Below are 15,004 nucleotides of genomic sequence, written 5' to 3'. Positions count from 1 at the left end.
TTCTAGTTCTACATCATACCAGCCACAATACAAAAGCACAGACATAATCATGGTGATGTACAGTGACATAGCAGTCGTTTTACTGGCTGCTGCTTCATCTTCTGAAGAATATCACCTCCTTGTAAAAAACAAAGTGGATGGTATCATTGCATCGACATGTGATTTTAGTGTGATGTTGAGGTTTTCTGCCCAGTCATCCAATATGGTTTGGTTTTTGCACCAGGAGATGAGACTCACCTCTTTGCACTTAGTAAAAGACAATTGTTGAGGACTGAGTCTCTGATTAGAAAAACGAAGTCCCCAGATACCTGGTGAGGGCTCTCTTAGAATTAGCTTCAAGGCCCTGTTTTCCTTAGGGGCTCCAAAGTCTCTCTTATTACAAAACATTGATTAATCAACCGAGAAGCCCCTGTTCTGCTTTAAGCAAATGTCCTCCAGCTGAGAGCTAAAAGCACAGAGTACTGGGTACTATGAAGTTACGTTCTTGGGGGTCAGGGGAAGAGTCAGATAAACACGACAGAGCATCATCTTTGTTTTTTTTATGGCCTAAGTGATAAGCTAGGGTGAATTGGAAACGGTTGAAGAAGATGAAGAATTAAGTCTTTTGGCAGTTTTATGATGGTCTGTGAAGACCACAAAGGGATGTTCAGCCCCCTCCAACCAGTGTATCCATTCCTCCAGTGCTAACTTCACAGCTAGAAGCTCCTGGTTCCCAATGTCACAATTTTTTCTCTGTCCCAGAGAGGCGGGGAAACAAAAATGTGCACAGATGGATCTTAAAATCTTTTTCAGATTCCTGGGAGGCTACAGCCTCTACCCCTACGCCTGAGGCATCCACCTCCACTATGAACTGCCTACTAGGATCTGACAGATTTAGGATAGGGTCTGAGGAGAATGGTTGTTTAAGGTGGGAGATGGCTCGGTTAGCTTCTGGGGAGCAAAAGAGTCTTTTAACTGGAGTGAGTTGGTAAAGGAGCGTGGCGACGGTACTGTGTCCTTTGATAAATCGTCTGTTGAAACTGGCAAATCCCAGCAAACGCTGCAGCTGCTTATGCGACTCGGTTGTCGGCCAGTCCCTTACTGCATTCACCTTGCTGAGATTCATCTCAATGCTCCCAGAGGAGATGATATATCCCAGGAAGGAGACAGAGCAAGAGTGGAAGATGCACTTTTCAGCTTTGAAAAGAGATTGTCATGTTATAGTCTGTTGAGGACTTTGAGCACGTGTGTGATAGGTTCAGTCTCAGAAGGAGAGAAAATTAGGATATCGTCTAGATAGATGAAAACAAACTTGTTCAACATATCTCCCAATACATCATTGACCAGGTTTTGGAAAAATGCGAGGGCATTGGTCAGGCCAAAGGGCATGACCAAATATTCAAATGGCCGGTCGTTAAATGCTGTCTTCCAATCATCCCCCTCCCGGATGCAGACTAGGTCGTAGTCCTTTCTGAGATCTAGCTTAGAAGTTATGGTGGCGCCCCTAATTCATCATTCAGCCCCTGGTAAAACGCCCCTCTAAGTGCAGCTTCATACCAACCACAGTCTGCAGCAATTGGTCTAAATTCAAATTGTCCGAATTGTTACCTTGAATCAACTTAGAGGAGATGAGAGGCGTCTCTCTCAGATTTGGTGGATCCAGAGACTCTAAGGAGCTCCAGAGAGAACAGTTCAAAAGTGGAGGTAGATGTGGAGCCCTTCTCCCATTCTGCCGTTCCCCACACCAGAGCAGAGGGAGAGATAGGGAAGGTTATCAGGGCAACACAGATCACTGACACACGAGTGACCAATGCAGTGTATATGCTGTGTCTAACAGAAAGCTCACTTGCAGCCAACAACACCTGGTTAGGCTTTTAAACCTGATCAAATGATATAGATAAATAAAATTTGCACAAAATAATAGGATGGATAAAAACAAAAATGTACATGTGTTTATGTGGGTATCAAGGTGTATATATTTACATATATTCTTTTCATTATTATGATAACATTGTCATATACAGTACTGTAGGTTTGTTGTTCACGCTGTTGTTATTGAAGCCATTGTTTCTGATTGTGATTTTAAAACTGACTGGTGCCATAATTATAAGGCTTTACTGAAAACAGGACTTACCCAAACCACTTTCACATCATTGAACTATGTAGCTTCCACTTGTGCTTACATTTTGTTTTTGAGAACGACGGCATTATTTATACTACATGTTTAAGCTCATTAACTCCAAGTATACTATATACTTTAGCGCTGCAATTTGCAAAGCAAGTTGAAGTGCTGTAGCTGTTAGGATGTGTTATCCTTTCAGGCACTCTTTGGTTTTCATTTTTAACACAAAGGTATGGAAATAAATGCACAAACTTGACTCTCCAGTTGTGGAATGTATGTATCAGAGTGAGCGTTAAGGTGCTTACAGACGGCGAGAAGTTGCAAGATTGGTGCACTCCAATTCGAGAACAGGGTTCAGTGCTTTTGCAGCAGCTCCCAATTCTTGCACCTCATACATTACGTCACTGCCTGCTGCTATCCTTATCCACCTAGTATACAGTAATCTCATCATCCAGCTTAACAGATTAGACTGTAGCTTAAATGTAGGGAAATGATTAGTCAGATAACATCATTAATATGGCATCTTTTGCCACTTAATAGTATCATAGTATCGTGCATTTTTCAGACTAGATTATCAGAGTTTGGAGCTGATGTTTCTGCAGCTATTTGTATGTGCTGCTAAAAATTATATAGGTATTATATATGTTCTATTCTATGTAAAATCAACTCCTATATATTGTTTCTGTGTAAATTTCTGTGATTACTTTGAATTTAGCAACGGTGGTGACTTGACAAACCATCGTGAAGCAGACTTCATGTGGCATAACAGCTGCCCCCATGTCCCCCACTGCTGCTGACCTCAAGAGCACATCTGCTGCTGTGTTTATCTCATGTAACAGTGGAGGCAGTAACAGCAACAGCTCACTGTCTCAAAGCCCCTTTATGTCTGCATGAGATTTTATTAGTTACATCACTGGTTTAGAATCAACAGTGCTTTAGAATGCAGACACAAAGTTCACTATGATGGATTTTCTAATTCACATAGCAATGTCAGTCAGTGCAAGTTCATTTCCCAACCGTCTGTATTTTAATATAAAACAAAAACCACCTGGAGGGCAGAGGAAAATGATTGGCAGTCGTGTAGTGAGTATGTTTTTGTAGCTGAAATCTTTGCACATGTCCTGCAGGTAAATCCAGTTTTCACCAACTCTGTTTGGATCATTTACAAAAGCTTACTTTGCTCCACTGTCTTGTTGTTTGTCTTTGCTTCCTCTGTGTTTGTCATCTCTAGGCTTCTTGGACGCGACCTGACAAATATGAGGTATAGCTACTACTGTAAATATAGCTGAACGCTAGTTGTAAAAACCCAACCTTGTGCCCAACTGTTTAGACAACTCTTTCGTGGCAGAGCAGAAGTGTCGTCATCCAGCCCATATTAAGTGTGCACCACATTTAGTTGTGCACTAACTATATGCTGTACACAATTAGACATGTAGTAGAGCAAACTAAATCTGTTTGGTTCCAGTACATATTTAGACTCGTCCTATTTCCATCCTCTGTTTGTTTTTGTCAAAAAAAATCCCTCTTGACATTCTTGAGAGACAGTGTCTCAAAATGGATGTTTTTTTTTTTTTGGCCCATATTCTGTAGCATTCTGTTATTTGCTGCTGCATAGTCTGGTTAGTTCTCAGACTTTTCCTTTATTCACTAAACAAACAAATTCCTGCTTTGGTTTGTTGGTAGGCCAGGAGCTCTACAGTCTCACACAGAAAACACTTTCTGCTCTGCTCGGTGCCAGCCATTGCTCTTAACACACCGACTTATACTAAATCTTAACAGATTGGTTTTAAATGGTGTGCTGTCATAATCCAAGAGTCTGCAATGTTTCTACTCCAACCACACACTACAACAACTGTCTCATCTGACTTCATTTATTCAGATTTGATATATATAGATATATATCCCCCTAAGATTTCTATTCCCAACACCCTAATATATTAGAAGTGGGTGGAATAATTTTGGCAGTGTGCTCATTTGCAGTTATAGACATTACAGGAGCTCACTATGTATGTATGTTTATAAGAAGTTAAACATGCCGCAGGAGAACAAATTTAATTACAAATTTAAAATTAGGTTTATACATGACGTCTGACCTAGTGTTTGACTGGAATGAAACATGCCAACTCTTGGGCCTCCACTAAATAAAATTCACTACCTTTAAAAACTGACACAATGTAACAGGCTAACTTCACTCACTGCCACACAAGAAATGCACTTATTTTGCCTTCAATGTGAGAATGAGAAATGAGTTCTGATCACTTGTGGGTTTTTTTTTTTTTTATGTAAAAATAACCCATAGCATTATTCACTGATTGAATGACTACATCCATATATTTGTTAAGTGTATTTCAATTATTGAAAATGTTTAAAATCTTGGCATGTGAGTAGTGTAAGAACACAGTGTCACACATTTATCTTGATTTCTGAAGCACAATGAATGTACTCTATAGTATTATTATACTTGTACTATTTTTCTGACATGTTGTTCTTACTACACGATTCAGTGGCCGTTTTTGTCTTGATACTTTTTTATGATGATGTTTTCTGTAATGATTTCCTTCCCATTTGTAATTTTTTGCTTTTGTAGGAGTGTAGTGTAGAATTTTGCTGTAGTTTAATAGTGCTCTCAGTCAGTAGATGGTTCTCAGTAGAAATGTTTTTATTTAATGTCCTTAACAGTTAATCATCCTCTTCTGCTCACTAGTTCCACTGTGGAGGACGGATTGAGTGAAATTATGTGAGAGAAAAAGCCACTTGAGACAGTAGCTTATGTGTACGGTAGATAACTCTAAACTGAGATCACAAAACGTATAATTTATCATGTATCTGTCCCTAAAGATATTATCAGTTAATGGTTCTTTGCAACATTAAGACAGAACTTTGGCTGTGCTAAATATTTTGATCAAGCCCACCATATACAATCAGACGGTGAAGAATGCACTTGTAAAAACACAGCATTGATCACACAAATCTATAGTTAGCGATAAGAGTTTTGGGCCCGTTTGCATTGGATGCCGGGTGAACTTAGTCCTGGAATAGACATAAATCATGGGCTGCTAGCAAGTAGGTATTATATGATTAGTCACAATGATAAATGTAGCCTGAAAGGGACTATTGCACTTAAGTGAACTGCCAAGTCTTGACAATGTGTCTTTATTTCATGCACTTTAGAAAGGAGACTGACAGTTAAACCAGATCAGGGTCTGATTATAATAACCTGCCTGCTGAATGCCAAAGATGTCAGTATTGCTGAACAGAGCATTCAGGCAATTTTCGTCAAGTCAGAAAGTCACGAAGGGCCATGTGACCAAGTTGTATTTGCATTCAGCAGTTCATCGCGTTTAGCAGATGTATTACTCAAATCAGAACATGTTGCTACTGCAACATGTAAAAAGCAGCTAGGATATTCATTGAGGAGAATCTGAGAAATAGCATGGTTTAATATTAATTATGAGCTGAAGTGCTATGTAGAACCCATACTGTAAACTGTATGGGGGCGTTTGAGATTCACCGCCAGATAAAAATAAAAGACCAACAAGGATCTCATGATGTTCTCAACTTGTTATAGTCAGGACTTTACTTAGAGTAAATGCAGAGATAGCTTTAGAGGACTTTGATTTTCATTGGGGCAGTGTGTAAGTCCACAGCCCTATTTTCATCAAGCTTCTCCACTGCAGGAATAAAAAAAAACAAATAAACAAATAACATGTATCTATGGTAACCAGATCTGCTTTTGCTCCCACTTGATATGCTCGTCACCATTGAGCAGGGCCACCAACCTGTTTGTGCCAGCTCCACTTCAACATTAACATGGGCAAATATCTATAACAACCATCAGATGCAGTTCTGTCTGTCTGCCTAGTGCATCTACCAAGCAGTGCATAACTGTGATATATAGGTTATTAAAAGTTCATATGACCAGATGGCTACTGTATTGAAAAAAGTCTGCATGGGTTCTCAATATATTAATTGCTTATTGTGTTTATGAACATTTGTGCAATTTGGATTCAGCTGCAGGTCACACATTCAAAAATGTACAAAAACAGGGCTGAGACAGAAACACGGGGAGTTGCAATTAGTCCTAATTAGTAAATGTTAGCCTCGAGGCATGCTTAACGACAAACATGGTGAAGAAGGTGGACATCATACCTGCTAAATAAAAGCATGTCAATATTCTACACGCAGTAAAAACCCAAAATTGTCCTCATAGTAGAAATAGTACGTTTTTATTTAAAAGGGACGTTCAAAGTGCTTCAATTTGATGCTTTGTACCAGAGTTAGCTTAAAATAATTGTTCCTACAACATGCACTTGCATGTTGATTACCTAGAAAAGTTGTCATTGTGACGAATTTCATTTTAAATGCAGTCAAAGTCCAGAAGCAGCTCGTAAAAAAACGAACCATGTTTTGTTGACTGACAGAGGCAGCAACACAGCTTCAGGTTGGCAGTCTCTCCTATATAACAATTGTAGTACAGAAAACCTGACAAGTGACAGGTTATATAACAGTGTGAGTTTTGTCCTACAAAGAAAAGAAGCTGTTACTACACAAACAAGAGAAAGTGTGAAAAATCCTTTCCATGCTTTCTGTGGGTCTACGGTAATATTATTAATTTGGTGACAAATCAGAGCTGTTTAATTAATATGATTAATTGGAATTAATGAATAAATCCTGTCCAAATGCCTGCCAGTTCAAGCCTGCCTCTGCTGTACCATTAAAGCATTATTCTCCATTAACCTTATCCCTGTTTACATTCCAACAGTGTGCCCAGTACAGCTCTTTCCCGTGTCACTGCAGTAAGACAAGATTAATGCTGCCCTTTCAAAATGTTCCAGGACACTCCCTCACATGTTCAGTAAACAGCAGAAATATTTCTGCCACATCTGCATCATCCCGCTCTGTAAAGGATAGCAGTTTATTCTACAATGCTAAAACAGCAAATATTCAATTATTTATAAAACATAAATGCTGAAACACCTAAAATGTGTGAAATAGTAATAGGAAATCATGGCAGCTAGGAGGGAGATGTACTGTATATCCGCTGTCGGTTTGAACTGTGTGTCGCCCAGAGGGAAGAAAAGCTGTAACTGTATTTTTAACAGCCACAGTTTCTATAGGGCCTGCTACAGGGTTCTTCTTTATTATCGATGTCTTTTCTTTTCCCACTTGCTTACCTTCCACAACGTGGGTTCAAGGCAGAAAGCATTGTTAGAATAAATATGAGTTTTTGACCCCGTGGGAAGACTGCATTTATCTTATGGGAAATAAAAGTGTGTAAAAACAATCAAATGTGATCACAAGCATCATCACGAACAAAGGAGAAAACAAAGTCTTCTGCCATTTTGGCCTCATCCCTTGTATTTGGTAACATGCACACTAAAGATCACGTTTTGTTGCACCCCGTGATTAAAGAGACATGTGAGGTGGTGAACTCGGATGTCAGCTACACTTGTGGGTCATTCTTAATAGAGGGAGAGCAAATCCTCATTGACCCTACATATCACACAGGTTGAACTAAGTAGGCAGAGCAATAAAGGTGATCTGATAAATAAAAACAAGGCTTAACAAGCCATTTGTCTCAGCTGCAATTACAGTGGTCTAACCGCAATTACACCGTCTGTAATTCTGCAACGAAACAGCTAAATAGTAAAGACTTTGCACTTTATTGGCTCAGTCTTTATTAACTCACTGATTTTCAGGCTTATGCTCAGACAGTTTTGTCAGTGCTAATAACAACCGCTGTAAAAGAAATAAAGTTTTTTTAGTTTAAGATGATTTTAAGATTGACATGTGTTTTTATGTTTTAAAGATTACGGTGTGTATCTCAGCCACACTGTAGAGGATAAGGCTCATGTGGTTTTCCAATCAGATCTCCTAAAAAGACCAATTATAATTATGTGTCCTTCTTTCCGAACTTTTCAACTTAGAAAAATAGAGAATTATACCAAAATGTATTATTTGCTTTTGTGCATGAAAACTAAAGTGTTCTCTGTTTTTTAGTCTGTCTCAATGCTAAGAGCTCATTGCAGTTATAATTCTGCATTCTCCATCTAGCTGGTCATATGGCAAATAAACTAGAAACATAACCCCTTTATCTCTGTTTTTTTTTTTTTTTGTCTTCAGGAAAATGTCACTGTTTTTATCAACAAATGTAAAATCCTTCATTAATAAGATGAAGGACTCACTCACATAGGTGCAAGACATGTGCTTATTTTAATAGTTTCTTTCTCTTCTTCATAGAGTCATGATAGAAATATTGTGGTACGCAGCCATGCGCGGGTCTCCTCTCTCACCTTGAAAAATATCCAGTTCACGTACGCTGGCCAGTATCTCTGCACCGCCAGTAATTCCATTGGTCAGGACAACCGGCACATGTACCTGGAAGTCCGCTGTAAGTAACCAAGCTCTTCCCTTTTGCCCTAATGATTTATCAGTACTGTGATCACAGATCCTGCTGAGTTTGCACTGTTCATGCAAAGTGAAATTCTTAAATTAGGATTATTAAGAACTGTTGGCCTTTACTGTTACTGTTACCATTTGCTTAATAGATTGTATTTGTTATATTTTAATCCATTCATTGCTCTATTTCTGAAAATTTGTAAGTATTTATTGGGAAAAATATAGAGTAGGATTTAAGTGCTTGAAAGTATAGTCCATGATTCTAGTGAAGCACTGTTGACATTTGAGTAAGCACTCCGACAAACCAGCTACTCTCTTTAGTTAAGGTTAGGTAACAAAACCCAAATTCCATGCACACAAGTTGCCATGGAAGTGATACTAGTGGCTGGTCCACCAGAGAGATGAAAGCCTTGTAAGTAGAAAACTCAACAGAATATGAATCAGCTCACATTCAGGCACGCATTAAGCTGTAGGGTGAACGTTAACTTTAACATTCAGGGGTCACTAATTTTTACTCACTACAAACTGAAAATGCTCTGGCTGACAGCAGCAAACATTTTCCCAGACCTCTTTCCTTTTGCTGTCTGTCTAGCATGTGAACTGAAAACAACTCCAGTTTTGAAGGTTGAAAAGCTATGGTGGTGTTCATGCAGGTCTTCACCCTGGCTGCAAATATTTTCTTTTTAAGTCGTATTCTTCTGACCTTCTCTTGAAGTTGATGAACTAGAATCATTTATCTTCTGCAGTAACTTCAACACAGGACAATGGTCTAAAAAAATTATTCTTCATCTCAAGGAATCCAGATGTAAATTGCAGCGACTGCAGGACGCTCTTACAATAAAATATCCCAAATGTATTAAAAGTCAGTTAAAAAGTTAATTGGTAGTAGTTTGTAAAACTGCATTCCTGAAAGGGCATTTTGGAAAATATTTTTGTTAAAGCTGGTGTTTTTGGTGAACAGACATTTTCTCTACATGTCTGTCTACACTCAGCTAGTCTCTGTTTCCTAAAATGGCTTTTGACAGCACACTGAAAACTTTCTGGGCTTTGTTCATTAGCCATTGATTTTACCTGTAAGTTGGGTGGCACAGAAATCAATCGCACTAGTAATATAACAGTAAGAACGAGAAACATATCTGTCCAGTCAAGAAAAACTTCAGATTTATGCCCTTTATTCCATCTTCGCCTGGTTTGTGGCAACCTTGACAGCACATCTACAATAGATTTCTCCTTAAATGATTGTTTGTGCATAGGGGCATCACTGATTCAGATGGACTGCCAACAAAATCTCGAGCTGGTTTCTCAAAGTGAGAATGACAGGCTAGACACATGCTCTCTCTTCAGACGCTGCTCTGCAGACAGTTATACCAGCTGCAAACATTAAGACAGATTAGTTGCACAGTAAACATGCTACTTTGTTCCTTTGCCCCAACTGCACACATCTACCTGCACAGTCATTAAACTGAGAAACACAATTAAACTATTGTTGGAGAGTGAAAATGTCTCACTGTTAAAACGTTTACTGCATATAGCAGGAACAATGAGCTACAGGTGCACAAATGTGACTGATTCATCACAATGTTAAAATTTTGCCTAACCTACATCTACATTAAAGTAATTTCTGCATTTTAGCGAAGATTTTAACCACTATATAAAAAAAATGGATAGTAAGCAGCAGTATTTGTAAGGGCCATAGACATGTTTTGAAGATACACTGTCTTACCACCTCTGTTTCCAGGAATAAATGGTGGGTGACAGAGCAGACTTTCCTGGGTCAGTGGTACAGTACCACTGTTATTTGTTACCATAGAAACAAAGGTCTCAGCTCTGATATAGCATCAGGGGTACAGTAATCTTCAGATGACACTGTGAATATTTAAGTAACTGTCTTTGAGAAAAATCTGCAGAGCAGAGTTAGTATGTTTTTGTTCAGCTCTTCTATAGAGACACTAACATACTGTACTCTCACAGAGTGCATGTGCATTTCTGTTGACATGCCACAAAGTGTTTTTGCACAAATTCCCATCAATATCTTAACTAAATTGAAACATATGCTTGAAAAGATTGAACACAGATAACAGACGCCAACATCATACTTGATATAATTTTGAAATCGATTGAATGTTTTCTTGGTTAAAAAAAGAGAGAGTGAGAGACTAAATTAAAGCCTATGAACGCTTAATTGGATTAATATGCCCTGCTCTCAATGTGCCAGCAATTTGCTCAGATATAATCACAATGCAGCGTTGATAGAGTTGTGTGAGGGCTTGCAGTTAGCTAGAGTAATCAGTAAGTAATCAGCAGCTGATTCACTGTTGCCAAGCTATTATTGATAAGAAAAGGTGCTTTGTCTTGAGCACAGCTCTCACTCTCTGTCCTCTCTATCTTCACTTGCCCACTCACACAATGAAAACGTTATCTAAGCATGGAACTTCCTATCTGCCGCGCAGCATGATCCCATTAGCTGGGATGAGTGTGGCTGGGTTTGCTGCTGCAGGACTGATAGGAAAGTGTTAATATCTTCTCTGATTGAGCTCCATTTTGTCTACGGTTGGGGTTTACTTAGCATGAATAAAAAGGCCATTCTTGCAGTATGTACTCACCGGTCCTGCTGGCTGTACAGATACATAGTTGTACTCTTATGTATTACTTTCAATTGTAACACTTGCCAAATATTTACATTTCTAATAACAAGATCATGGTTATGCTTATTCAACCATAAGTTAAAGCATAAATGTCAAGAGATAACAGCAATGAGAAAAATGGGTCCGAATACTACAAGCTACTGATAGTTTTCAGTCGCATGAATTGTGCAAACTGTGCACACTTGCGATCCATGGACAAGGCCTGTATCTGGAACAAAAGTTAAGAAGTGGTCAGCAGCTGAAAGACTTGTTTTCCCCAACTGTGTGGGCGTTTCCATGAGGGTGTGACATCACATAAAAAATTGCATCTCCTCTTTAAGGAAAATTAACAGATAATAAAACAGCAGTGAGGGTGGATGTGGCACTATATACCATCCTACAAGTATTTGAACTTAATTTACAATAATAAAATACAATAATGTTATACATGCACAAATATACATTAACACTTACACAACTTTAAATTGTTGCTTCTAATCGTATTTGTATTGCTTATTATTTTTTATAACTAATAGCACTGTGGTTATGTTTTATGTGACTTACCTGAGCAGCACTGGCAGATACAATCTTGTTATTTGTAAATGTATCAATAATCTCACCTCAACTGGGCAGTGAGGTTACAGAAATCAAACAGTCAGATCACAGCCACTGTAGCGAGTCAATGAGGCCCAAAAGCAGCATTGACAGACAGAGCGAGAGACTAATCAGGGTTTCGGGAGATGGAGCATCTATTGACTCAGCCTTGTCCATCAATCCCAGCAGCAGCACTCAAGAGTTTTCAAGGATCCAGGGTCAGAAGCAAACCCCAGCATTGTCAGGAGCTGTTCACAAGATTTCACAGATCTCAGGAAGCAGAACGTTGCTGAGTTCAGAAACACTTCCTAATGTAGTAATGTGAGCAGGATATAATAAAAGGAATCAGTGAATCAAACTATCATCTCCTGTTATAGCCTCTTACTTCTCTGCAATGATGCCAAAAACGAAGGCCCAGGGTAAAGTAATACCATATGGTATTAAGTAAATTCAGAGAGTATGTCAGAGTTGCTGTCTGTGTGTATGGTAGCAGTGTTATTTGTATCTCAGCAGGTGTCAAATGTAAAACCATAACAGTGAGAGGAAGAATAATATAATGTTCATCAAACCCGAAATAAGGCAGCTGAATTTTTCTGTGGCAGTTGGAACTGACAATACGCAGCTCTGTTAGTTATGTACACTGGATGCCTTTGCTTACTCATGATTGTGAGCCTGTTAAACTTGCTGTGTAATAATGGCTCTCAGCCTTTTGAGACACTGAGTTTTTTTTTATAATTGCTAGAGCATCTTGCAGTAAAACATAGCACTTACTTTTTGTCACAGGTCAAATTCACAAAAAGTGACAAATTAATAAAACCAGCACAGGTTGCCTCTAAAACTTAAATGGATTTTACTAAAAAGCTCAACTCAAATATATCAAAGTGACACAAAGGCAGACGTTTGTTTGGCCATTACACGAGGCTGTCAACACTGCCATAAATACTCCAGTTACCTTAATAAGTGTGGTTTAAATTGCTTTTTGGCTAAAAAAATTTCACAATTCCTTGCTCCTGTAGTAGGAGACTGTGGCTTTTCCCAGCTGACTGATTCATGGAGATTTTTTATACAAACATTTGCAAGGTTTGATAAATACACATTTTATATAAAGGATTAAAATTAACAGAATGCATCTTCTTTCCCTCTTTTCTCTGAGTTTTCAATGAGTTAGCTCAGGTAGCATGAATTAGTGGATAACTAGAACACTTTGAGTCCTGTTGATAAACATGAGATTGTCGCGTTAGTGAATCTTTTACTTATTCTGGCAGCTTTATTCATACACATATTGTAGTAATGCTTTTTACAGAAGACTTGACTTTGTTGTAATTTGACATTTACCATATTTATTCCCTGTGTGTTGATGCAGTTGCTCCAAAGATCCAGGGCCTCGTGACAGTGTACACATGGGAGGGAAACCCGGCCAACATCAGCTGTGAGGTGGAGGCTCACCCCAGAGCCTCGGTGGTTTGGTTCAGAGACAGCTTCCAGCTGCCCAGTGCCAACACCACTAGCATGACGATATACAACACACCAACCATCAGCTATCTGGAGGTGTGCTGCACCTGCCGTTTTTACACTGACGTAACAGGATATGCGAGTTGATCAAAAACAAGATCACGGTTTTAGCAGGGCAGGCTTTGGATATTGTCACATTTTGTGTGTGTGGCTACAGCTTTATTTACTTAACAGATAAAAATCAACGATTAGAAGCAATTATGCAAAGCTTTTGTTCCATTTTAGTGTGATTTAACCTGCTGATTTCTGAACAAAGCTTAATAGAAACGTTTTGATGCATTTAGTCATTTCTAATCAAGTGATTGTAAAAAAATAGGAGAAAGAAAATTACTTAAGATATTTTTAAAAAATGAATCTTTATTACTCATGGATTAGCAATTAGACCTAGAACAATACTGAATTAAAGATTATAATGGTAGACAATTTATTATAAGTGTGTAATAATTACTTACTGCATTACATTCTGTGTCTCTGCACCTACCTCTCCTACTCATAATCCATGTTAAGCCATGCCAAACTGGTAAAAGTTGTAAATCAATAACTTGTAATTGCATTGTAATATTGTACAGTGTGTCGTAGTACTAGTTCTACAATTGGTTCCACTACTTACTTCGTAGTACCCTTATTCACTGTTTGGCCTGTGAACAATACCTGAGGTGTCTCAATGGTTGTGTTTTTTCCTCAGATCACCCCTGATTCTCAAAATGACTTTGGGAGCTACAACTGCACAGCAACCAACGTTATGGGCACCGAGTCCAAGGAGTTCATTCTTATCCAAGCCGGTTTGTCAACCTACCCTCCATTTTTGCCTAACCAAAGTCACTCTTATCTAAAATGAATCCAACATCAACAACAAATGTTTGTTTTCAAGGTCAAGATTATCATCCAGTGTGGAACATGGGGCTTTATTTGGTCAGCAATGAAAGCAAGAGCAAAGCCCATTAGAAGTTACTAATAACATTTTAACTAAGACAGCTGGGGGCATTTGATATGTAAAATACTGGATATGGAATATGGAATAACAAAGAATACCTTTAAGCAAGCTTCAGACAGTAGAGGAATTTCCGTTGTTCAGTGGCATTTAACTAATGCAGTGGAAACAGCATTAGGAGAAGCAATCACGTAATGCATGTTCTGTATTTTTAGCTAAAATTCTGATAATGATGAGCCAGAGCTTTTGCAGCAGGCCCAAACTGCTGACATATCATATTCATCTAAACTAAGATTCCAGTAAACGAAAAACACCAAGATTGTAACATTGAGTTGAATTGCATGGTACACCCAATTCGATCGGTAGTTTTTGTAGTAATTATATTAATTTGCTGTTTGTATTTACAATAATTGCAGTAAGATCTAAAACATTCACTTTTTTTGATTGAATAGTTCTCAAAACAGTTCATGTAGGTGATAATTTTCATGGAGCTATTATCAGCGCTGTACTGTAGCTAAAATGCATCTGTGCAAGCCTGTATCAAAATGTCTATATACATGTCCTAAAGGCACAGCACAAACTGGACAGGTAGTGAACAAAAAACCTAATCACTGGAACAATATTTTCTACATTGATATGTAAATGAGAAAACAATTAGAGATGGAGCATCATTTTCATTGGTGTTGCTGTGTGTTTGTGAAGCCAGTGAGTAGCTCTAGGGAGTTTGAATACATTGGACATTAGTTGGTTTAATTTCTAACCCTAACCCTTTTGGTATTGAGAAAAACAACCTGGTATTTTAGCACTTGTATTCAATTAATCTAAATGTATTAAGACCCACTA

The 15,004-nt window shown here is 38.4% G+C and overlaps 1 protein-coding gene across 11 annotated transcripts in view; it reads left to right on the top strand.

Moving 5' to 3' along the window:
• ncam1a (neural cell adhesion molecule 1a) overlaps positions 1–15,004 on the top strand; it is a 224,906-nt gene that overhangs the window by 166,650 nt on the left and 43,252 nt on the right. For 6 of the 11 annotated variants that reach the window (XM_067491676.1, XM_067491678.1, XM_067491680.1 and 3 more), the window contains exons 9-12: positions 3,333–3,362; positions 8,342–8,492; positions 13,082–13,266; positions 13,916–14,012. In XM_067491676.1, the coding sequence (XP_067347777.1) occupies positions 3,333–3,362; positions 8,342–8,492; positions 13,082–13,266; positions 13,916–14,012 (463 nt within the window). The remainder of the gene's footprint in view (positions 1–3,332; positions 3,363–8,341; positions 8,493–13,081; positions 13,267–13,915; positions 14,013–15,004) is intronic. The other 5 variants (XM_067491677.1, XM_067491679.1, XM_067491687.1 and 2 more) reach the window with 1 other exon arrangement.

The sequence above is a fragment of the Channa argus genome, chromosome 22 (assembly GCF_033026475.1).
Source record: "Channa argus isolate prfri chromosome 22, Channa argus male v1.0, whole genome shotgun sequence".
Classification (NCBI taxonomy): domain Eukaryota; kingdom Metazoa; phylum Chordata; class Actinopteri; order Anabantiformes; family Channidae; genus Channa; species Channa argus.
This window is presented reverse-complemented; position numbering and strand designations above follow the sequence as displayed.